Source organism: Neophocaena asiaeorientalis, unplaced genomic scaffold, assembly GCF_003031525.2.
Source record: "Neophocaena asiaeorientalis asiaeorientalis breed wild unplaced genomic scaffold, Neophocaena_asiaeorientalis_V1.1 scaffold138, whole genome shotgun sequence".
Lineage (NCBI taxonomy): Eukaryota > Metazoa > Chordata > Mammalia > Artiodactyla > Phocoenidae > Neophocaena > Neophocaena asiaeorientalis.
Genome location: NW_020172632.1, coordinates 997,570 through 1,024,106, shown reverse-complemented (window position 1 = coordinate 1,024,106; position 26,537 = coordinate 997,570). Strand labels below are relative to the sequence as shown.

Genomic DNA, 26,537 nt, shown 5'->3' with positions numbered 1-26,537 from the left:
GCTAGCTGTGGCGCACTAGCCCTCTTCAGGCTGTGTTCACGCAGCCAACCCCAGTCCTCTCCCTGGGGTCTGACCTCTGAAGGCCGAGCCTCAGCTCTCAGACCCCGCGCATCCCGGTGGGTGAGCAGAGAAGCCTCTCGGGCTGGTGAGTGCTGGTCTGCACCGATCCTCTGTGCAGGAATCTCTCCATTTTGCCCTCTGCACCCCTGTTGCTGCCCTCTTCTCCATGGCTCGAAGATTCCCCCCTACCCACCCCTCTCTCCACCAGTGAAAGGGCTTCCTAGTGTGTGGAAGTTTTCCTCCCTCACAGCTCCCTCCCAGAGGTGCAAGTCCCGTCCCTATTCTTTTGTCTCTGTTTTTCCTTTTGCCCTACCCAGGTATGTTGGGAGTTTCTTGCCTTTTGGGAAGTCTGATGTCTTCTGCCAGTGTTCAGTAAGTGTTCTGTACGAGTAGTTCCACATGTAGATGTACTTCTGATGTACTTGTGGGGAGGAAGATGATCTCCATGTCTTACTCCTCCACCATCTCCATGTCTTACTCCTCCATGTCTTACTCCTCCACTCCTCTTGCCATGTTTTTATATTACCAGGGATTGTTGTATCTTTATCCATTGTCCTAAGGAATCTCGTTTCCTAAGAAAATATTTGACTTTCCTTCATCTCCATTTCAGGAGGTCCAGTTCAGTAAGTCTGGAAAAGGACCTGAGGATCTGTACTTTCATGCACACAGAGACTTGGCTGTAAGGTAGATATCTATATCCCTACTACAAAAATAAGGAAACAGACTTAAAGATAGAATATGTTATCTCTGATCACATGATGAGATTCCAAAAACAGATTCTCAGACTCTAAGCTCTGTACTGTCTCTTATTCTGTTATAGACCTTGGATTTACCCTAACATCTGTTTGTTAATGCTTTCATTGTGAATGACAATTTCTATAGTTTTGTGCCAATAGGTTTTGCAAGTGTGGTTTTATATCCTGTTTAGTAGGATACATTTTTTCAGTTGCTTGGTAAATTCCCCTTCTCCTTAGTAAATAAATTGTCTGAGGTCTTGATTTCAAAGAAAACTTCTACACAGAAGTTGTACATATTGTGGGAAAATGTGTGTTGAATGGTATGTGTGCATTCATGTGTGTGTGTGTGTGTGTGTGTGTGTGTGTTATCCATGGTTACTTACTAATTGTTGGTGGACAGAAGATAAAAAGGTATGTATACCTTGTGGAAAATTTTATGGGGAAATGGGGGAAAGATTTTTTTAAGTATGATTTTTTAAAAAGAGGGAGCCAGGTACTATGGAAAGAGCACAGAACTGAGGCATACATATCTTGAATTTTAATCCTAGTTCTACTGTGTCCTGGATGTGTGACCTTGGACACAATACCTGGCAAACAAGAGGCACTGAGTATTTTTGGATGTTGTTATTTTTATTCTTTTAAAGACCTTGTGGAATACTTACAAAATGAGTATATCATGGAGTCATGTATGCATTTGAGTGTACCACAACTTCTCAACTATATTACAGTAACAGTCACCTACTATTTATATAGTAAATAGTCTCTCTAGCTAAATATTTGCCAACCTCATCATCTAATCCAACACCTACAGAGTGACAAGTGAGCTTGTCTAAAATTCATAATGATTATAGCTACCATTTATTGAGTATTGGCTACATTTTTGATTCTGTGTAAATCCTGAAATAAAAGTCTTGCTAAATTCTCTGAAGAAGAAAGGGAGAAAAAATTGTCTGATAAAAAGTCATAAAAAAGAAACTGCTACACAAACATACAAATTGTAAAAACTTGGAAAATTGGAAAACAAAAAATACCTCAAAGCCTTTCTTATTCCAATCTTAGTCCAAAGAGAAAATCAATCAATTAAAAAAATAGAAATACAAACTATTAAAAGACTATTAATAATCATACCAGAATTTATGGGATAAATTGCAAATAAGGGACTAATGAGGTTGATAACAAGATGAAAGCATAAAATGAATGGGAGAATTACATTTATCTGAGCATAATTTTTGTAATTTGAGACCTCTCCATCATACAGTTTTATTTATTCAACTAGAATTTTAATTTTACCATGAAAAACAAAGTAACTTTTTGTTAGGTGAACTTTGAAATTGTCATATCATTCCACACACTGAATTAACTTAGGCTAGACTAAAGTCTTTAGTCTTTTTCTCTAATTTTTAAAATTGTGATAAAATACTGTAACATAAAATATATTACCTTAATCATTTCTAAGTTACAGTACATTCATGTTATTGTGCAGCCATCAACACGATCCATCTCCAGAACTCCTTTCATCTTGTGAAACTGAAACTTTATACCCGTTAAGCAATAAATCCCATTTCCTCCTCCTACCAGCCCCTGGCAATCACCATTCCATGTTCTATGTCCTTCAATTTGACTACTCTAGGTACCTCATATAAGTGGAATCATATAGTACTTATCTTTTAACCACTGGCTTATTTCACTTAGCATAGAATCCTCAAGATTCCTCCATGTTGTAGCATATATCAGAATTTTCTTCTTTTTTAAGGCTGAAAAATATTGCTTTGTATGTCTATGCCATATTCTGCCTAACTGTTCCATCAGTGGACGTTTGGGTGGCTTCTATATTTTAGCTACTATGAATAATACAGTTTTGAACACAGGTGTTCAAACATTTCTTCAAGATTCTGCTTTCAATTCATTCAGATATATTCCCAGAAGTGAAATTGCTGGATCTTATGGTAATTCTATTTTTAATTTTGGGGGGAGCCACCATACTGTTTTCCACAGAAGCTGTACCATTTTACATTCTTACCAACAGTGCCCAAGCATTTCAGTATCTCTACTTCCTTGCCAACATTCATTTCCTTTTTTTAAAAATTACTTTCTGAAATTTTTACAGTAGCTATCTTAATGGGTATGAGGTGGTATGTCATTGTTTTTTGATTTGCATCTTAATGATTAGTGATGGTGAGCATCATTTCATGAGCTTACTGGCTATTTGTATATCTTCTGTGAAGAAATGCCCATTCAACTTTTGCCCATTTTTGAATAGTGTACTTTTTATTTTTGCTACTGAGTTTTAAGAGTTCTTTACATAATCTGGATATTAATCCTTATCAGTATATGATTTGCAAATATTTTCTCCCATTCTATGGTTACCTTTTCATTCTGTTAATTGTGTCCTTTGATGCAAAGAAGTTTAATTTTGATGTAGTCAAATTTATCTATTTTTCTTTTTTTTGCCTTTGCTTTTCATTTCCTATCCAAGAAATCATTGCCAAGTCCAATATCATGAAAAATTTCCCCATTTTTTCCTCTAAGAGTTTTCTATTTTCAGCTCTCATATTTAGGTCTTTGATCCATTTTAAGTTAACTTTTGTATGTGATATAAAGTAAGGGTCCAACTTCATCTTTCTGCTTGTGGGTATACGGTTTTCCCAGCAATATTGTTCAAAGGACTCTTTTTCCATTGAGTGGTCTTGGCAGTCCTTTCTAAGATCATTTTACCATATATATGAGGGTTTATTTCCAGGCTTTCTATTCTATTCCATTGGTCTATCTTTATGCCAGTATCACACTGTTTTGATTATTATAGTTTTGTAGTAAGTTTTGAAATCATGAAGTATGAGCCTTCCAATTTTATTCTTCTTTTCCAATTTTTTTGGCTATTCAAAATACCTTGAGGTCCCATTTGAATTTTAATGGGTTTTTTAAATATCATGGGGATTTTGATAGGAATTTCATTGAATCTGTAGCTTACCTTGGGTAGTATTGACATCTTAACAATATGAAGTCTTCCAGTCCATGAACACAAGGTATGTTTCCAATTATCTATGTCTTCTTTAATTTCTTTCAGGAATGTTTTGTGGTTTTCAATGAACAAGTCACTCATTTCATTCATTAATTCTTTTTTTTTTTTTAAGTGTGTTCCTCTCCAGCATTTATTGTTTGTAGATTTTTTGATGATGGCCATTCTGACTGGTGTGAGATGATATCTCATTGTGGTTAATTCTTGATATTTTATATTTTTTGATGTTATTGTAAATGGAATATTTTTTTTAAATTCCTTTTCAGATTGTTCATTGTTAGTGCATAAAATGTAACTTATTTTTGTGTTGATTTTGCCTTCTGCTACTTTGTTGAGTTTATTTATTAGTTCAAACAGGTTTTTTTTTTTTGGTAGAATCTTTAGGGTTTTCTATGATATAAGATTATATGATCTGTGAACAGAGAAAATTTTATTTCTTCCTTTCCAATACTGATGCTTTTTATTTATTTTTCTTGCCTAATTCCTCTGGTTCAAACCTTCAGTTCTATATTTAATAGAAGTTCCAAAAGTGGACATCCTTACCTTGTTCCTGATGTTAGAGGAAAGGTTTTCCATCTTTCACCACTGAGTATGATGTTCACCGTGGGTTTTCATATATTTTATGTTGAAGTAGTTTTCCTCTATTCCTAGTTGTTGAGTGTTTTTATCATGCAAGTATTTTGAATTTTGTCGTATAATTTTTCTGCATCAGTTGAGGTGATCATTTGGTTTTTCTCCTTTCATTTTGTCAATATGATATACTATTTTGACCAATTTTTTGTATTGAACCATCCTTTTAATCCAGGAATAAATCCCAGTTGATCGTATTATATAATCCTTTTAATATGCTACTGAATTCTGTTTACTAGTATTGCATTGAGAATTTTTGCATCAATCTTCATAGGGGATATTGGTCTGCAGTTATTGTTGTTTTTTTCTTGTAGTGTCTTTGTCTGGTGTTGGTATTAAAACAATATTAATCATTCTTTCCTCAGTTCTGCAGAGTTTCACTTTGCACATGCACTATTTAATAGAAAATTTTCAGGGTGCTTTATTTGAAGATTTCTGTAGCTCTTTTTCTTCATAGCTCCTTTCTTTCTGGACCTCAGCCTTACTTTTTCACCTTACCCTCCTGAAATCTATTATGTCTTCTCAACTCAGCCAGGCCTTTTGGGGTTTTGTTTGCATTCTCTTTTCCTCTGCCTACAATGAAAAATTTGCCAACCAGAAGCCTAGGTGATTGTAGAACTTGCCTCATTGATTTTATTGTGTCTGTCTCCTAAAATTTAAAACAATGTTATTTCACATACTTTTCTTGTTTTTCATTGTTTATTAATGTTAGGTCCTATCTTTGTTACTTCATCCTAGCTAGAATCAGAAGTTCTGTCCAATGTTTGGGTTTCTCTTACCTAGAAAATAACAGGTGAGGAAAGTTGCCACTATCTTGGCAGGGGTAATTTATGCTTATCACCAGGAAGATGTAGAGCTAATGTTACACAAAGGAGGTAGGGAAGAATATATTTGTTTACAGCATCAGTTAATCTCAGCTGGTCTAGATTGACTGAGTGCTTATCTCCAGAGCTATTGACTCTTGGTAAATAATGTAAAATCTATCAACTAAAGATATATGATGTTCTGAAACCAGGGATCTGTGAGTTGTTACAGAGCAAGAAGCAGCAGCCTGTCTTCATTACTTAGGAATGTTAATTTTATTTAAGATTAGCACCAGATTTTGGTGGGGGCAGGGAGTAGGGGATGTCAGGGTTCAAAGGCTAAGCCTGGTCACATAGCTGGAATAGATTTATGTGAACAATTCAACATGAGATCCCTACCACAGGCAGATTTGGGGCTTCCTAGCACTGGAGGCCTTCACAAAACACAGAGATGGGCTGAGATCTGGAGACGATGCATATCCTGTGTGATGTTACCCCATGGGTAGACCTAGAAGCCTGCTTCTGGGAACCCCAAAGCCCTTTCAATGCACATCCTTCATCTGTTGTTATTGTATTATGTCCTTTGTAATAAAGCTGTTTTTTGAGTGTAAACTAAGTCTTCTGAGTCATTTCAACAAATACTTAAAGTTCTTAGTGTATAATTTACATAGTTTGGCAACAAGAGGATCCATTAGGACTTCATTTGCTACTTCATTTCTCAATTTAAAAAACCTTTATTGAAATATTATTTACATACAGTAAAATATGCCCATTTAAATTATAGTTTGATGCTTTTTTTTTTTTTTTTGGTTTGATCTTTCTTTTTTTTTTTTTTTTTTGCAATACACGGGCCTCTCACTGTTGTGGCCTCTCCCGTTGCGGAGCACAGGTTTCGGACGCGCAGGCTCAGCGGCCGTGGCTCACGGGCCCAGCCGCTCCATGGCATGTGGGATATTCCCGGACCGGGGCACGAACCCGTGTCCCCTGCATCGGCAGGCGGACTCTCAACCACTGCGCCACCAGGGAAGTCCTGTTTGTAGATTTTTTGATGATGGTTATTCTGACCGATGTGAGGTGATACCTCATTGTGGTATCAGATCCAGTTAATGGTTAGGAATAATTAATTGTCTCTAATCAGCAAGTCTTCTTTATCATGTACCCAGATTTGTGTTAGGTTCCAGCGAGAAGAAACAAATAAAGAAGACCTAATACTTGCCCTTGAGAACCAATATTCATATTTAGGAGACATGATTTATGTACCACTTATACTGTGAGAAAGTGGTCTAAGCTGCAGATCCATACTGGAATCCATGTGAGTTATCAGTAAAGTAAGGTGTCAGATGAGGAAGGATGGAATGGGCTAGTGGAAGCTTGACAGGTGATGAAAATTCGCATTTGTAAAGATATCTATGCAGAGAAGAAATAAAGATAATGTATTTAGAGATAGGTAAAAGAAAGCCTGAGACAACAAATGGAATATAAGATTTTAATGTTTCTAACAAAAGCCGCTTATTAAATGACAGAAATCTTAGTGATGAACATTTAGGTGGTATCCAGCCTTTGGCTAATAAAATAATGCTGCCACCAATCCTGGCACACATGTTTTGAGCATGCCTGTGAGTACGTAGGTAGGAAACATTCCAGTGAGTAGAAATACTGCTCAAAGACTATGTACCATTTTGTTATATATTGAAAATATCATTCTGAAATAGTTACTAATCTACATTTCCACCAACTCATGGTATCACTATCTCAGATATTACAGGTTTCAGAGTTTTATCTTTTCCAAACTTACAGATGAAAAATAAATTTTCATAGTGATTGTATTTTACCCTTTTTATTAACAAGACTATCATTCAGAGAAATTTTGTATTTCTTTTCTCTGAACTGCCTGTGTAGGTCTTTACTCCATGTCTCCTTTGCATTGCTGGTTTTTCCCTCATTGCTTTTTTTGTTTTTAAATTATGAAAGAATCACCTTTTATTTTTTTTGGTCACGCCATGCAGCACATGGTATCTTAGTTCCCTGACCAGGGATTGAACCCATGGCTCCTGCATTTGAAGTGCAGGGTCTTAACCACTGGACTGCCAGACAAGTCCCTCCCTCATTGCTTTTTAAGAACTCTTAAATTTTTAGGAATTTTTATCTCTTATACCTACTCCACATGTTTCTGACTAGTTTATAATTCAGTCTGTTCACATATTAATTACATTGTGAACATCCAGACGGTTTTTTTTTACTTTTTATTTTATTTTGTAAATTATGAAATTTCCCAAGCCCCCCTTTATTTTTTCCTCCTTTTTATCCTCATTGACTTTTTAAATTTTACTACTTTATTTTCTAGAGCAATTTTAGATTTACAGAAAAAATGTGCAGAAAGTACATAGAGTTTCCATATAACCAACCCCATTCTCCCTTCCTCACCCAGCCCCTCCAAAGGTTCCCCGACTACTAACATCTTCCATAGTGTGGTATGTTTATTACAACTGATGAACCAATATTGATAGATTATTATTGAATAAAGTCTACATTAGAGTTCATGCTTTGTGTTGTAAAGTTCTCTGGGTTTTAACAAATTGTTATATAAATGCGCACAAGTAGCTTCTGTGTATTGTCCCTGTGTTACTTACTTCTTTAAATCAGGCTGAGACCCATTAGCTCCAAAGTCTGTCAGTGCCAAACTCAAATTTTTACACATCCAATTGTTTTAAATATATCCCTGATAAACATACTTTTAGCTATGTAATGCCTGTCTGCTTTGTGTGTTCTGTGAAACTGCACCCAACATCTGCTAGCCATAGGTAAGATAAACTCTGTAGCTACAGAGACCCCAAGCCACTGCTGCCCTGCAAAGCCCTCAACTCTTCACTGTTCTGTGAAGTGACATTACTAGACACATAAGCACTCTCTCTAACCCATCTCTCCCCTGGAGTTCCCTTGCCCTCCTCCCCTTCTGCATGGTGTTCCCTGTGCCTCCAAATGGTCTCATACTGTAGGGACTGCCACCCGCAAAACCCTGTCAAAGTGCTGCTCAAATAAAGGCTTCTTGTGTGTTACCACCACCTCGTGGTCATATCTTTTTCCTTGATCATCCCTGAAATCCTCAAATTTACTACATTAATACATGCATAATGCCATGTTTCTACCATTTCTGAATCATACAGAACCACTTTAACAATACCCTATGCTCCACGTATTCCTCCCTCCCTCTTCCTAAACCCCTAGCAACCACTGCTCTTTTCACTGTTTCCATAATTTTGCCTTTTCCAGAATGTCATATAATTGGGATCATATAGTACATAACCTCTTCAGACTGGCCTCTTTACTTAGCAATATGCATTTAACGTTCCTGCATGTCTCTTCGTGGCTTGATGGCTCATTTCTTTCTATCACTGAATAATATTCCATTGTCTAAATGTACCACAGGACATATTGGTTGCTTCCAATTTGGGAGCAATTATGAATAAAGATGCTGGGAACATTTATGTTCAGGTTTTTGTGTGGATGTAGTTTTCAACTCATTTGTGTTATACCTAGAAGCCTGATCGCTAGAACATAGAGTAAGCACATATTTAGCTTTGTAAGAAACTGCCAAACTGTTTTCCTACGTGGCTTAGCATTTCGCATTCTCACCAGCAATGAATGAGCGTTTCTTTTGCTCCACATCTTTGTCGGCATTTGATGTTGTCAGTGTTTTGAATTTCAGCCATTCTAATAGGCTTTTGGTAATATCTCATTGCTTTAGTTTGCAATTCCTAATGACACGTGATGTTGAGTTCCGTTTCCTGTGTTTGTTTGCCATCCATATATCTTCTGTGGTGAAGTGTCTGCTCAGATGTTCTATCCATTTTTATATTGGGGTTTTTTTATTGTTAAGTTCTGAGAAACTTTGTATTTAGTAGTCCCCACCCCCAACCGTGGTTTTGCTTTCTGCAGTGTCAGTTACCCAAGATCAATCATTGTCTGAAAAAATTAAAGGAAAATTCCAGAAATAATTCATAATTTTTAAATTGGGAGCCATTCTGAGTAGGTTGATGAACTCTCATGCTGTCCTGCTCTGTCCCACCCAGGATGTGAATCATTCCTTCATCCAGGGTATCCCACTCCTTAGTTACTTAGTAGACATCTTGGTTATCAGAATGACTGTCACAGTATCTCACTGCTTGTGTTCAAGTAACCCTTATTTTACTTAATAATGACCCCAAAGCAAAAAAGTAGAAATGTTGGCAATTTGGACGTTCCCTTACTGTGGCTAATTTATAAATTAAACTCTGTCATAGGTATGTATGTATAGGAGAAAACATAGTATATATAGGGTTCAGTACTATCTGTGGATTCAGGAATTCACTGGGTTCCTGGAATGTATCCCTTGCAGATAAGGGGGGACTACTGTATTTTGGATACAAATCCTTTATCTGATATATCTTTTGTAAATATTTTTTCTCAGCCTGTAACTTATCTTTCCTTTCTCATAACAAAAGCTTTTGCAGATTTTAAAAAAAAGCTTTTCCAGACCAGACTTTTTTTATTTTTATGAATTAAAATTTTAATTTAATGAATTAATGCTTGACCTGTTATACCCTTTATTGGCCTTTATAATTTAATTTATTTACTTATTTTTCTGTTGCATAATTCAATATTTCTTCTATTCATGGCTTCCAGCTGGTGTGTTTGCTTAGAAAGAGTTTTCTAGGCCATGTTCCAAGTTATACAGCTACTTTTTCTATTTATTTTATATTTGCAAATTAATCTATGCAAAATGATTTCTATTATAAGGATTTAGACAGAAATCTAACTTTTTTTTTTCCAAAAAATACCCAGTTGTCCTTCCATTTATTAAATAATCTATCTTCCTGTACTGATACCAAATTTCATCTTTGTCATAAACTAAATTCCTCTATGTATTTGAAATTACAAACTGTTTCATTGAGCTCTTTTCTCATGAGCCAAATTCAGATTTTTCAAAAATGATAATATTTATACATTTTTCTATCTCATAGAACTATTCCATGCTCAGTAACTTTTTTTAAAAAATATTTTTTCTATAAAAGTCTATAGAAAACAAAACAAACAAAACATGTTTTGTCTTATGAAATAGTTCAAAGATATTTTTATTTGATGACCTCAAATTTCCACACTGAGTTACCCTTGCTTTACAGTTGTTCTTAATAGAAAATGCTCTAATATTTTCCATTATATCTTTGAGAATAATTTTTCATTTTTTTCTTTGTTTCCTGTAAGATTGTTATAAACCTGAAAATTTATGAAAATATGTATTATGTAACCTTAAAATGTATCAAATTATATATCCAGCTAGATATAAAAATGAGTAGAAAATAATGATGAAATTATTATTATTTTATATTAGATATAAAGGTAACTGTGGTAATTAGCTTGTAATCATTCTATTTTATTTGTTACATAATGCACTTAAAACACATTCAAAATAATCAGTGTTTTGCCATATTAAAGTTTAATTGTTTAAGGGAATAAAATTAACTTCATTGGCAGTGTTCAAATAGCTCAAATTATTTTCAAATATTATTATACAAACATATCATAAAATGGGGATTATGTTTCTTTTTCTAGCTTAAGCTTGATAGTGCTTTTTGAATTGGATAATTCTCATCTTTCTTCAAGTATAGAAAATTCTCACCAAATAAATGTTTAATTTTATTACTTCTCTTATTCACTATATGCTCTTATAAAATGTTTATGTTCCACACAACAGCTCTCAGCTCTCTTGGGTATTACCAGCAGATTACAGTTTACACCTAAAATAGTATTCCTTTCCACATACAAAATAATTTTTAATATTTTATATGTTAATTGATTAATCAATCAATTAATTAGTTGACACATTGGTACTGAGACTCTTCTGGCCTCAAAGATGAGAAAACCTAAATTTATTTGGTGGTCTTTTTCAAGTGGCGATATAACAGGAGGCATTGGGAGAGACAAGAAGGCCTTAATGTGGGGGAAACAGGGAGCCCTAGAGTTTCAACTATGTCTGCATCCTCCCCTCAATGAGTGAGGCGGGGACAAAAATGTGAAGGTCTGGCATGTGTCCTATTCCCACACCTTATTCTAATCAGGAACTAACTGTCAACTTTGAGAATTTCTGACTCTCTAAACTGAAAGAACATCTGTGGTAGCCCAGTTGTATCAGAAAGGCAAAACAATAAATGAATTATTTTAACATGGGGACACCCGTAGGAGCAGGCGGTGGTGGTTTAAGACATCTGCTGGTAATACCCAAGAGAGCTGAGAGCTGTTGTGTGGAACATAAACATTTTATAAGAGCATATAGTGAATAAGAGAAGTAATAAAATTAAACATTTATTTGGTGAGAATTTTCTATACTTGAAGAAAGATGAGAATTATCCAATTCAAAAAGCACTATCAAGCTTAAGCTAGAAAAAGAAACATAAATTCATACATAGATTCATTACAACGAAAGTGCAATAAATCTTAAAAGCTGTCTGAGAGGAAGAATGTTTATCAATGAAGGAACAGCTATCAGAGTGGTAGCAGTTTTCTTAACAGCAGCAATGGAAACCATATATCATATTTCTTAAGGGAAACAGACTGATGAACTACAATTCTGGTAAAGTACAAAATTAAGGCATCTTCAGGAAAAATAAGAGAATTCACCCTCAATAAAGGAAGCTTAAGATTGATATATTCTCAAAAAGTTAATCATGACTGATCAGTAAAAAAGTGTTTTATTAAATGAGGTAATGTTAGTAAATTGGACAGTTTTATGTAAAAACAAAAAAGGATATTTACCAAATTTTGCTCAAGAAAATATAGAAAACCATTTAATGTCAATGTCCAATTGAGTTTGTAAAAGGGAAAAATACTTGTTGAATAACTATCCCAAAACAACTCAGAATCTAGATTTATTGTTGCACTTTTCAAAATTTTACAGTTTTCACGCTTTGTGAGGATCTCAAGAGTATAAATAAAAGTAGGAAGGATTTTAGACGATATCACATTGACTATATAATTCTGATATCACAATCTGACAAATGAATTCTTAAGAAAGATAAATTTCACTACGGGTATAAAATTAAAGCTATTAAATAAAATATTATTAAACCAAATTCAAAAACTTGTTTAAAGTAATATTTAACAATTACTACATTACACTAATCTTCAAACTGCTAAACTTCACTGCTAAAAAAATTGATTTAATACCTTATATTAACAATCCTAATTAGAAAAAAAAGGTTCAATTTTTTTTTTTTTTTTTTTTTGCAGTACGCGGGCCTCTCCCTGTTGTGGCCTCTCCCGCTGCAGAGCACAGGCTCCGGACGCGCAGGCTCAGCGGCCATGGCTCACGGGCCCAGCCACTCCGCGGCATGTGGGATCTTCCCGGACCGGGGCATGAACCCGTATCCCCTGCATCGTCAGGTGGACTCTCAACCACTGTGCCACCAGGGAAGCCCCTAAAAGGTTCAATTTATATTAAAGATTTTTTATGTATTCAGCCTCCATTATATTTTCTCTTCTTCTTCCCCTTGTTCATTCTGCTTCCATATTCCTTATTCTTATGCATCCTCCTTCTCTCCCTCTCCCTCAGTTGTGTCTTGGCAATTCTTCAGCCTTTGCACATTGACATTGATTTGTGTCAATTTGTTAATTTATGGGGAAATAAAACTATTGGGATATTGGAACTATCCTGAAATTATAATTTATCGGGGGAGAAAGATTTGAAACTTTTAAAGAAATGATTCTTCCCATTTACGAACATGGTATATCATTTTTCATTTACTTAAAATTTTCACGCTTAGAATATTGCCATGCACGTTGTAAGTGCTCCTTGTGTTTTAGCAATTATTGCAATCTTAGCGGTATCTGAACTTGTCTTTACTTTCCTCCCTACTCTGTTATTGGATGACGTGTGTCCAAATGTGAGCACTATTCCTCTATCATGCAAATTGCGGACACTTTTACTTTCCTCATTTAAATAATTCTGTATTTTAAAGTATTTCAGTATGAATCTGTAATACTGCATAATTACAAAGAAATAAATTTAAAATGTTTACATGAATAAATATATTTTGTTCCTTATCACATAAAGGTTTACCATACATCCAAGTCATATTTTCTCCTTCAATGAGTTGTATGGTATGTGGCTTTCTACTCTGGGCAAAAAAATCTAAGAAACTCATTTGGAAGAAATAAATTAATAACTTAGTAAACTTTTATTTTTCTCTGAGTCCATAGATTACAATCCCCCACCAAAAGTGTGAGAGACCATAGTCTAGATGGAGAAGAATTCCCCACAATGAGATCCTACATAATCTGTTAAAGTGAAATATAATCCTTTAAGGGATACAGAGAAAACATCTTTTTTTAAAAAAAGCCCTACCCATACAGACGGTCAAAAGACACATGAAAAAATGCTTAACGTCACTAATCGTTAGAGAAATGTAAATCAAAATTATAATGGAGTATCACCTCACACAAGTCAGAATGGGCGTCATCAAAAAATCTACAAACAATTAATGCTGGAGAGGGTGTGGAGAAAGCGGGACCCTCCTATACTGTTGGTGGGAAGGTAAATTGGTAAAACCACTATGGAGAACAGTATGGAGATTCCTTAAAAAACTAAATATAGAACTACCATATGATCCAGCAGTCCCACTCCTGGGATTATATCCAGAGAAAACCATAATTTGAAAAACCACATGCACCTGAAGGTCATGGCAGCACTATTTACAATAGCCAAGACATGGAAGCAACCTAAATGTCTATCGACAGAAAAGTGGATAAAGAAGATGTGGTACATATATACAATGGAATATTACTCAGCCATAAAAAAATATGAAATAATGCCTTTATCAGCAACTTGGATGGACCTGGAGATTGTCATACTGAGTGAAATAAGTCAGACAGAAAGACAAATATCCTATGATGTCGCTTATATATGGAATCTAAAAAAAATGGTACAAATGAACTTATTTACAAAACAGAAATAGAGTCACAGATGTAGAAAACAAACTTATGGTTACCAGGGGGAAAGAGGGGTTAGGGATAAATTGGGAGATTGGGATTGACATATACACACTGCTATGTATAAAATAGATAAGTAATAAGGACCTACTGTATAGCACAGGGAACTCTACTCAATACTCTATAATGACCTATACGAGAAAAGAATCTAAAAAAGAGTGGATACAAGTATATGTATAACTGATTCACTTTGCTGTACACCTGAAACTAATACAAAATCGTAAATCAACTATACTCCAATAAAATTTTAAAAAATAAAAAAGCCTTACCCAGGAATAAATTTTTGAGTTTTAAAGGGCTGAAAAGAGAAATATATCAGATGTCAGGGTCAGTATGGATTTTTTCAGTCGAAATAAAAATGGTTGGTGGTTGGCCTGAGGTTAAGAGAAAAGGCAAGAGTAATGATCACACATATTTTTTAGAGAAAACTTTATTTGCCTGTGCAAATCAGTCAGTCTACATTATTTGATTAGGCACTTAGTGAGTGCAGAGATCTTTATTAAGGACTGAGCCTGATGGAATATCCCTTTTTTAATTGGTCTCTTTATTTTCTTGAAATTTCTATCTTAATCCTATTTAAAGAGAATTAAATAAAAGGGAAATTTTGCGAGTCTCCAGAAAGATACTAAAAAGGTAAGGCAGTCCTATAGGTGGTATTTGGAAGGAATGTTAAGAACCCATTGATACCTAGAAAGTTAGGAACTCATCATGTACATATATGAATCCAATACACAGTGACTCCTGGTTCATACTCTCACCTTTTGGTTACTGTCTTCCTTCACAGAGCAGTTCACAGTGAATGGCATTCAGGGGCCAATCTTGGCTCCACTAGGTGGAAAAGCTGAGTTCAGGAGCCAGCTGTCCCCACCACAGAGTGCAGAACACATGGAAATATGCTGGTCCTAGAACCACTACACAAAACCTGTTCACCTGTACTGGAATGGTAAAAACTTGTATGGAGAAACCATCTCCAAGTATGTGGAGTGGACAGAGCTCCTGAAAGAAGCCACTGGAGAGGGTAAGGTGACCCTCAAGATCCTTAATGTGAATGCTGCTGCTGATGGGTGGTACCACTGTTTCTTCAAAGATGGTGATTTCTGTGATGAGGCCATCAGAGAAGTGAAGGTCACAGGTAAGGATGGATCCCTCTGAGGCTTCTATGCATCCATGATTCTCAATCCATCTGAGGCTGAGTATTAGGAATATTCTTAGTGTTTCTGACCATTTCGTATTACAGGGTTTGGTTAGCAAGTTCAAATTCATGCATTTAGTCTTTAAATGGGGAAGAGTGTAGGATTAAGAATGCAAATTGTGTCTGTGCGCATATTACCTTTATCGGCAAGAACTGTCTGTTTTCCCAGGTCCATGTGCACTGTTAGATCTTTAAAGTATCAACAGAATCCTTTCAGGATTTGTTACTATTTTTTTCAATTATTTTTGACAACACTTTAGTAAAACTTGACTCTATAAACCACCTAAATCTTTACAACTGTCTCCTTAATGATCATTCTTATTCCCATTTCTCCCTGACTCAATTTGCTGACTACTAGTTCTTAAATCTAGTTCAGAAAGCCTTCATCTGTAATCTTCTGTGTTCTCCAATATCACCTCAGTCTTAGTTTTCTTAATAACAAAGAAATGGTGGCAAGATGGAGGACTTGGAGTAAACTGAAAGGCTTCCAAATGTGAGGGCACAAGGGTAGGGACCTAGGCCCATTCACATTTAACATTTTCATTAGTTATTGTGACGTTCATCTGTATTGCCTAGAGCTAAGCTATTCAATATGATAGCCACTAGCCACATGTGGCTACTTACATTTATATTTAAATTAAATAAAATTAAAATTAGGCAAAATTTAAAGTAAAAAAATTAAGTAAAATTGAAAATTTAGTTCTTTAGTCTCACTGACCACATCTTGATCTTAGCCAAAAGGCCAATAAGGGATCACTGACCACATCTTAGGTGCTAAAGTCTCACGTTGCAAAAAGCTACTGAATGGACAGCACAGATATGGAATATTTCCATCACTGCAGAAACTTTTATCAGACAGAGCTGCTCTAGAGGAACTCTTTAAATCTCTACTCATTCTTTCTTTGCCCACGCATTAGGCAATTCTTAACATCCCCAGCAATGTCCTGAAAATTTTCAAAAACTTGTTTATTTTCTCTAAACTGATATCTACTGCTTTATTTTGATAATAGTAGTGTGTTACCTGTTTCATTCAAAGAGCACCTAAATTAAAGTTTCAATTAAAGTTGCAAACTTGCCTTTATGCTATTTACTGCTTATTAATAAATTATGGTAGCTCATATGTGACGAACGATGAAGATACAAGAAAAAATGTTACACTATAAATTCTATGAGGACTGAGATCTTGATTGTTTTTGTTCATCATTACGTCCATGGACCTAGCCCAGTCTCCTAGATTTAGTAAATAATCAATAAATATTTTTGACTAAGTGAATAAATGAAACAAACAGGCATTTCCTCTCCTGACTTTTTAGGACCAGGTTGTTAATTTGGATATCATAACCCTTCAGTCTGGCTTAGCCTTTTTCCCTTTTGATTAGCTTGTAGAAGCAATCAGAGCCCCACAGCGCTTGACTATCAGTGTATCTAAGGGCATAGGTTTAAAGTAGAAGAAGGGGGCTTCCCTTCACCTAAATATCGTTTTCCCCTTTCTTTCCAACCAGCTACAAGTCTGGAAACGCAGATTCTTGCACATCCTCCTAATACCAAAGGTCTTTTAATGGAGTGCAATTCAAGAGGCTGGTTCCCGCAACCTCAAATGGAATGGAGAGACAGCAGAGGAGAGATCATTCTACCTTCATCAAAATTTCACTCACAGGATACTGACAAATCGTTCAATCTGAAGATGACCCTTCTTCTAAGATGGAGCTCCTATGGGAATGTCACTTGCTACCTTCGAACCCTGTAACTGATCAAGAGGAAGGAACAAGTATTGTCCTATCAGGTGAGATCTGTGTGTTTGTTCTTCAAATGATGGCCATTGTCATCAAATTTATAAACTAAAGAGAAAAATTAATATACTTTCTTCACTTGGTTTTCAGGATATTATATTCTCTTGGCTTTGTTCACCATCTTGCTTGTCTTCTTTCTTATTCTCTTCTGCTACTTCATCTTTTTTGCTCCGCCTTCTTGATATATGAGTTTCCCAGGGCATAGTCTTTGAGTCTTTTTTCTCTATTGTGACTTAATTCTATCTCAAGGCTTTACATAAAATCAATATGATAAGAATTCCTCGAATGATATCTTCTACCCAGACCTCTCTCCCAAACTCTAGTCTCATCTCTAAACTCAACATCTCAGTGTGGAAGTCTAGTAAATATCCTCAATCAAACACTAAACTCTTAATCAGCTGTCAACTTGTGTGATTTACTGCCTTCCCAGTCACACTTCTTATTTTTATTTTCTCAGAAAAAATCCTTGAAGTCATCCTTGACTCCCATCTTTCTCTTATTTCCTACATCACACATGTCGAGAGATAATACTAGCTTTACCTTTAAAATATACCCAGAGTCTCACCACTTCTTACCACCTTTGCTGCCCTCCAAGTCTGAGACACCATCACCCATGGTCTGAACATTGGCAATAGCAGCTGAAAAGTTCTCCCTACTACTTCTCTTGTCCACTATGGTATATTCTCAACACATGGATAGGAGGATCCATTTAAAACATGAGATATATGTCACCCTCTATTCAAGACCCTGCAATTGTTCCCCATTTTATTCAAAGTTAAATGCCCCACCAATGTCCTGCACTATCTCTGCCCCTGTTACCTATCTGACCTCATCCCCTAATGTTCTCTGTGTCTCCTCTAGTCTAGTCACACAGAACTCCTTGCTGTTCCCCAACCATGACAGAACTGCTCCTGCCTGGGGTCTTTGCTCTAGTTGTTCCCCCTTCCCAGAATGCTATAATTCCAATAAATTACCTATCTCCTTCAAATCTATACTCAAGTCTCACCTTGTAAGTAAGGACCACTTTGACAAACCAACTTGGAAAAAATGCAACCTTTACCACCCCCTCCACCGGGCATTTTCTATCACCTTACCCTCTTTTAATTTTTCTTTTTTATATTTCGGCAGGCGGACTCTCAACCACTGCGCCACCAGGGAAGCCCGTAGTATCACCTCTTAACCTGCTACGTAACTTATTTATTATGTTTATTGTCACTTAGCTATCTCCCTTTCTAAAACATGAAGATAGAGATCTTTGTTGTAATATACCCCAGTTTCTTCAAATATTGCATGGCACATAGTAGGTAAGCAATAAGTAATCAATACTTGAACGATTGAAATAAAATGAAATGAGTGCCTTGGAAACTGCTGAGTAAATGTACATGTATTAGCATTTGTAAATGTCTGTGAAATTCATGTTGGACAGATGCTGAGAGGGGTATCCCAATTCAAGATTATTATAATAGAAATAAGTTCCCAACAGGTTTAGCAGTTTACTACTTTTAGAACATTTTTGTGTTTATTTCTCTGGGAAGAAAGACATCAGATTCCCAAACAAAATGATAGGTGTCTTTGCCCAGTATGTGCAAACCAGCAAGCCAAAGCAGGTTCTTGTTCACACGAATAGGAAAGGAGGAAAGCTTATGTAAACGTATGTCTCAATGTATTCAAGAAGAAGAATGCCAGACCCAGTGAATACATTGGAGAATTCAGAACTGCGCATATATTGGTTGCTTAGACAAAAGGACTGAAGGACTGAGTTGGTCTGAGGCTTAGTAGGAAGAACCCAGCTCTGCCTTAGGGAGAACATGAGACAGAATGGATGGGAAGAATTGGGGTGAGAAGCCTTCATTCACCTTTGCTCCAGTCTCAAACTAATCACACTGGGCTCAGTCCCACTCTGGACCCTTTGTCACTTTTCACTCACCCAATTATAACTGCCTCCCCAAACTGGCTTAGGTCTAATATCCCACTGTCATGAGGTCTTGAATGCTTTAGATGAACCTATTTCCGATAAACTGTATTTATCGGAAACATTGTATTCTGATACAATGTATACATTGTATTCCATGGTATACAATTTGGATACAGATTCTGGTCATAATTCTGGTTCTGCTGCTGACATTTATCGTGGTGCCCACTGTCGATTTATATTACAGATTACAAGGTAAGTGGGTTTGAAGGGCAGGAGATATAAAGTGGGGGTGGGAGAGCTAAAGCTGCCTGACCCTTGATTCCCAAGCCCATCTACCTCAGGAAGTTCTAAACTCTCGGGACAAATGCTAGACATACGCCCTTCATCATTCCTTGGTCCTAGATATTCTTTAGCCGTGGAGCTTCTGACAATGCTGTTTATCTGAAAGCCTGGGCTTTCGTGTACCTCAGTCAAATTGAAATCCTTTTTTTTCTGGTATGGTGATAGCTTTCCCAACAAACTGGGAGATCTTTTTAACATTCAGCATTTAACATGTAACACAGTTTACACATATTTCTTACTTGACTCCTTAAATGGTCCAGTGACCCCGTCAGGGGCAGGAAATAAAGTGCTAATTACACAGGGCAGAAACAGCGGAGCGGAGGTCACTTAATAGTCCACGGCATCAGGAAAATAGAACATGCAGGGAGAGTTACACCAGGTGGCCTACCCTTCCTAGGGAGAAAGTTTTCATCCATCTCAACTACGTTGTATTGGGGGAAATCGACTTGGAGGATTTGGGGGAAAATTTTAAGACACAATAAAATAGCTGTTTGATTTGAGAGTGTGCTCACTTTTAAAAGCTTCAAATGCACAGATCCTTTCTGGTATAGCTCTATCTTTCAAGACTACATTATTCTGAGGTCTCTTTCTGCCTGAAAACCTGGACTTCCACAAAGACTCTCTCTTTGGTAGGTCAATGTTCTGCATGTTCTCCAGGAGCACAGCTGAGAGGAGCCACAGTTCACAGTCTCTTGCATGTTCCAGAGCAGGTACCAAATACTGTCTGCTTATTACCTGACACACAGGTGAGCAAGACCCCTCCCGGGTCCCTTGGTGTATGGTGCTGTGTCCCACAAATCCTATAGAGGTACTTCTGTTTATGCATGGATGTCACATTTTTGTTGTTGATGGGGAGATAAAAATGAGGGCTATCTTATGCCACCATGATGCTCATGAGTCTTTGTATCCCATATTTTAAACACTAAGTTAGACTGTGTATAGTATTCCCCAGCAGAGGACTGGGCACGACCTGTGGTAGTAAGCACCCCCGTCATAGGCTATTTTCATGGAAAGACTATATAGCCAAGTGACACCACGACGTGTGCTAAATAAGATTTTAAACAAAATGCTGTCTAACCAGCCTTCCATTGATGAAATTCTTACTTTCAGAGCTCTTATGATCTCTTAGGCAGTTCAGACGTCTCCAGACCTATCCTACTCCAGCCTATTTTGAACCCAGACAATACAAGGACTAGTGCATAACTTTGTCTCATCCTCCAAATGAGACACGTTGATTGATGGACTAGATAGAGAAAAAGAAAGATAAGTTGCTTTTCTCTGGGTCTGTTTAGGCTCAGCCCCAAATTGGTCCCATCCTAGAAACAGCTCTGCTTATTGTCCCAGTGACAAACAGCTTTAGACCTAAGCCTTTAGATCCTTGGGACCCTCTAGTCCTAAGCCTTAGCCATATTTTTTTCCCTTGGTCCTATTCTAAATAAATACAAAGGGATGGCATTAAAATATAACTCTTGCTTTCTTCGTGCATTTCCCCCAGTGCAAAGTGTCTCCACACCAATAACTGATGATTATCTCTTTTTTCCTTCAGATTGCTCCTGCAATGTGATACCTCCTTGGTCAGTGGGCACACCGGTAGTCTTGACTTCAATATGTGTGAGTGTCTTCCTCATTATCTATTTGCATCACAAAAAAGAGGCATGTGGGACCAGAAAGATGAGAACTTCATGAAAGTATCTCCTTTCCCAAGTGTTTAGTAGCTGGCAAAACATTTAGCTGAAGAAGAGTAACAGGCTATTTATCAGAAAGCCTGGGCTTCTTGTACCTCAAATATTTGTTTGAATTACATGAACAATAAACTTTTGGATCTCATGTCATTGAGTTTGGATTCCAGCCTCCAAATTTATGGGCTTAATGATACAAACTGACGATGCTTCTCCTCCATAGCAAAAGAACATATTTCTTTCAGTGTAATAGCTGTATCTTTGCCAAAAATCCAGCCATCATTTCACTTAATAAAATATGCCAATTCTTCCTGTACTTTAATCTTAGAGGAGATAATAATTCAGTATATCTTAAACTTTTGGGGTCATAGACTATTTTAGAGACTGATGCAAAGTAAAAAAGTCCTCTTCTCAAAATAATTCATATGTCCACAGATATTTCGCTTAAGTTTATGGTCTGTATGGACAACTGAAACTGATCCCTGTCCTCTTGCGCAGGCTCAGCGGCCATGGCTTACGGGCCCAGCCGCTCCACGGCATGTGGGATCTTCCTGGACTGGGTCACGAACCCGTGTCCCCTGCATCGGCAGGCGGACTCTCTGACTCTCTTTGAGGGTGAAATTGAAAAGGCAATTGTGAAAGTTTGAGGATAGCTGAACCCAACATATTTTAAAATGTGTCATCAGCTTTATCTTTGAGGTCCCCATGGAAATTATGTATACATGTCAATGATCAGCAAGGTAAGGTAATTTTTTTATTATAGCTGGAGCTGTAGCTATAGCCAAAAATCACAATGCAGAAGTCACAAAGTAGCGCTGAACAATTCTGAGGATTTTATTTATTAATTTTTTCCTATGAAATAAAGACAAAATACCCTAAACCAGACCGACTGAAAGTGCTTTTGTATTTTACTCTAAGAAAGTCCATACCTGAGTCTTGCTTATTAACCATGTTAGCAGACTAAATGCCGTATCCATCAGTGCTGGAGGAAAGGAGCAAAATGTTATGATAATAGCTAGTATATATTAAATATTTATTATGTGCAGTATGCATTTTATAAGATTAATATATTTAATTTTCAGTGAATTAGATTTTATCTGTGATAAAATCTGGTACACAAAGAAGTTGAATAGCTGTTCACACTGTTAAATGGTGGTGGTGCCAGGACCCCAACCAGGCACTTAGACTCCTTAGCCCTCTGTTTCAACAGCTGTAGTGTACTGTTCCTCTATGAAAAGACTAAAAATAAAGTAAAAAAGAAAGAGATATTTAGTCATAGCAGCCTTGTGAAAAGGAATTTATCATTACAGGGAAATACAGCCTGGGCATTTAGCGATTTATGAGGCTTCCATTGGATATAACTGAAAGCCCCAAGAATAGGCTGCAGGTCACTGTCATTGTTGAAGCAGACCCGGAATCCTTAAGAATCTCGGGGGCTTCCCTGGTGGCGCAGTGATTGAGACCCCGTGCCCCGGTCCGGGAAGATCCCACATGCCGTGGAACGGCTGGGCCCGTGAGCCATGGCCGCTGAGCCTGTGCTTTCGGAGCCTGTGCTCCGCAACGGGAGAGGCCACAGCAGTGAGAGGCCCGCGTACCAAAAAAAAAAAGAATGAATCTACGAATTTATTTTTGCTTGCTCTACCTTGAGGACCTAAAACTGAGTCATTGATCACAGAAGCCTCCACCCACACTGCTCACAACTCCTGGTAATTACGCAGGTAACACACATCCACTAACCTCTTTTATAATTGCTACTGAACTTTCTTCTCTTTACCTAAAATGGACTTTCCCCTGAAGGTACTGCTTCCTCTACAGCTATCTCATTTAGCAACCTTCTTCCGTATTTAGGCAGCTTGCTGTTTGCTGTGCCTTTCTGGACTGATTTTCCTTCTTGAGGCTTATCAATTCAGAAATCTCTTATCAGTTCATTTAACAAATATGAATTGCCAGGAAATTCCACAAGCATTGTACATTTTAATTCTGCAAGAGATGCAGAAGACACTCAATCTGCAAGAGATGTATACCGTTTATTTCCAAGAGCCAGTGCCAGGCTAGAGTCAGACTTCTTGGCAATACTATTACCTGTGTGAACTTGGGAAAGTTATTTTAAGTCTCTGAACTGCAGTTTCCTCATCTTTAAAATATTGATGATGATGCCTACTTCATAAGGTTATTTTAGGTTAAATTAGTCAGTATATCAAAGTCATTTGGCCTGGCTTCGCACATAGTACAAACAACACTAATGTATGATATTATTGTTACTATCATTACTATTAGCATAATCTAGGGATTCTGTCTCAATTCCCTCTCTGGTGTCTTATCTGCTACATGTGTTTGCCATCATTCTTCTCCCCTTTTCTCCTAAGCTTATGGCATGTCTTTCTTCACTCGCACCCCACCATCATCTTAACTTTCCTTCTAAGCATGGACAGCTCTAGCCATGCTTAGAAGCTATGCTTCCTAGCCATGTAGGAGGGAAAGAAAATTAAAAACTCAGCTTAGATTTAAACACACACACACACACAATCCTCTGAATAAATACTCTTAGCATCTTTGTACTATCTTCCAAGTTTTTCTTTCAATTTTGTTTTAAATTATTTTCTATCTTTTATGAGAAGAGGTTTGAAGTTCTCCTAAATGTTAATGTGAGAAAAATAGAGGTATGTGACCAAGAGAGAGACTTACAGACTCTCCACTCTCTGATCCTTATACACACACTCCCAGGGCAATTTTCCTATTTTTAAAAAATTTATGCTATTACCCTTATAAAAGGGATCTCTGATCTAGTTAATGGCAGAGAATTTATATCAAATTATAGGAGAAAGTAGATATTAATTAGGTGAACACTTTACCCTCCATTTGTACAGTCTAAGACCGTATGGAATATATCATATGGGCAACAACCTTGGTGACTTCAGAGTTTTCACTTCTCCAACAAGAATATTGTCAATTATTTCAACTGTTATTTTAAGGACGTGGATTTAAGACTCCTGACTTCAGCTTCCTCATCCTCACCATCTTGGTTGTCTTTCTCTACAAGGTAGTATGAATCAGTGAACAATCATGTCAGTGAAACAAACTAGGGTTGATATAAGAAAGTAATTCTTAATAGACATAGCTGTCCAGTAATGAAGCAGATACCCTAACTGTTGGCAATGGTGTTCCCATCACAAGACATGTTAATCAATATTATGAGTTAGGGGTGTTTTCCACCTTTATAATCACCCAGAAAACATACTTTACAGAAGACTTCTGCTCCAGATAAGAGGATGACTTTTGAGAATTGTAAGATCTCTTTCATCTCAGAGATTCTGTTAATCTTAGACTATTCTATTTCACCATACTCCTCAAGAGGTCTAGAATCCTTGAGGGGCTACAGCACCACATAAAGAAGATAAAGGTATAATGTGTCTATCTGTCCTTCAGACTCTGGCCAACCAGAGCAAGTGTCATGATGCTTGGGTGGAAGAATGGGTATCTGCCCTTCGAAGCCTTCTTCCAGACTTAGGCCAAATGTACTCATCTCCAGGGTCATCCACATAACCCAGCCTATTTCTCCTTCACCCACACATAAGCCCAGAAGTATGGAGCAATAGGAATGTGAAAAGTAAATTTATTTGTCTGTAATTCAGTTCTCCTTTCCCTCTGTGACCCTTTTAATTCTTGCATCTCTTTCCAGTCCCCATTTCAGATCCACATTTCCAGTTGGATGTCGTGTAGTTGAAAGATATGACTCTGATCCTGTGTGTTCTGATGGACTTTATCACCATGGTCATTTCCTTTATTTACTTTATATTCAGAGGTAAATGGAATGGGAAGGGTGGTAACTCAGAAGGCATCTTTCTTCCAACTGGCCTCCAGATACAATCTCAGATTGTAGCCTTCTTGAGGCTCCTGGGGTTTCTACAAAAGTGACCTTTCCAGTCTTTGTGCCTTAATAACTGGGGAAAGCAACAAAGACTTGTAGATTTTCTCTTGATCTGTTAATGTGCAAAGCTCTTGGTGGATTTGATGTGAGAATAATACACTAGAGATTTTCTTGCCAGAATGTGTACTTTTCTAACGATATCTTTGGCACATGTAATGAAACTACACATGTAATGAAGTTGCCCAAGCCAGGATGATAATATTTTCAGGATAACTCTAAATTCAACTAAATATGATATGGAGGAAAGAAAAAAGAAGTGAGGGGAATACGCTGTTTATTAAAAAAAAAAAAGAGAGAGAAAAAATAAGGTGATTTTGAGACCAGGTTTTACTCAGGCTAGAGAAGAAAGGTTGCTTCATGAAAAGAACATAGTTTTTGAATCCAGAGAGTTGGGTTTTTATCCTGACTTAACCATGCTGAGGGACCTTGGGTTAATGGCTTATCCCTTCTGATCTACTTTTATTTCCTCCACGAAATGCAGAATATAATTATGAGATTGTGAAGATTAGAAATTTTGATGTAAAACGTCTAAAATTGTGCCTGATAAAAAACAAATATCACATGCACACACATGCATGCATATACCTGCACATACACACATCAGGGAGGCAATCAGAGGGGGAGAAGACCAGAAGTGGTCAGATTCTACCCCAGTGAAATCTGTCTATCTCTTCCTCTCTGCTTCTATATCTCTTGAAACATCTACCTCTACTGCCTCTCACTGCCTCTACCTGTTCTCTCAAAATCTCACAGAGGTATCAGCTGATATCACTGAAAGAAATGTACACAGTATAGTCCCTTCCTAAAAAAGGAAAGGAAGAGAGAAAGAAAGATGGCTTTCTGATTGTAGCTGCCTTGAGGCTCCGGGGTTTCTACAAGTGCAGTATTAGTGCCTCAAACTCCAGTGACAGTCTCATTTCTGACTTCACACTTTGATAGTTCTCTCAAGTAAAATTGGAAGGCCCAAGTGCTTCATCCAGAAACATTCAATACTGAGCTCTTTGTGAAGTTTAGATGTTTTCTTCTATTTTGATTTGAAAGGCAGAATTAAAAATTTAATATCATAGTTAATAATAACAATTTAATATTATAGAAACTTGTAGATGTCCACAAAGGCTGGACAGGAACATTTATGAGCCTATGTCCACAGTAAGGCATGTGAACTAATGAAATCCCCTAACTAATTTGAAATCCCCTAACTAATGCCCAACGATGAAAGTCCTGGCTTTGTTGTGCAGATACAATCTTCTTATGAAAATGGAAGGAAATGTAGAATTAGTCACACGGGAAGAAAAATTTTAATTCTCGTGTTCCACCAGCAATTTATGATCCTAAAACGTTCCATTAAAAAATGTATGCAAGGTTACAAAAACATGTACTCTTAATTACTAGCAGACTTTTTCCTCCAAATACAATGCAAATCC

General features: G+C 36.9%; 1 protein-coding gene across 1 annotated transcript in view; it reads left to right on the top strand.

Moving 5' to 3' along the window:
- Positions 1-15,038: 15,038 nt before the first annotated feature.
- Positions 15,039-26,537, top strand: part of LOC112395833 (selection and upkeep of intraepithelial T-cells protein 1-like) — a gene marked incomplete at its 5' end in the record, with an annotated part of 29,590 nt that continues 18,091 nt past the window's right edge. The window contains 6 exon segments of the mRNA XM_024739247.1: positions 15,039-15,399; positions 16,962-17,192; positions 17,195-17,251; positions 19,315-19,416; positions 21,053-21,163; positions 24,865-24,987. Coding sequence (XP_024595015.1) covers positions 15,039-15,399; positions 16,962-17,192; positions 17,195-17,251; positions 19,315-19,416; positions 21,053-21,163; positions 24,865-24,987 — 985 coding nt within the window.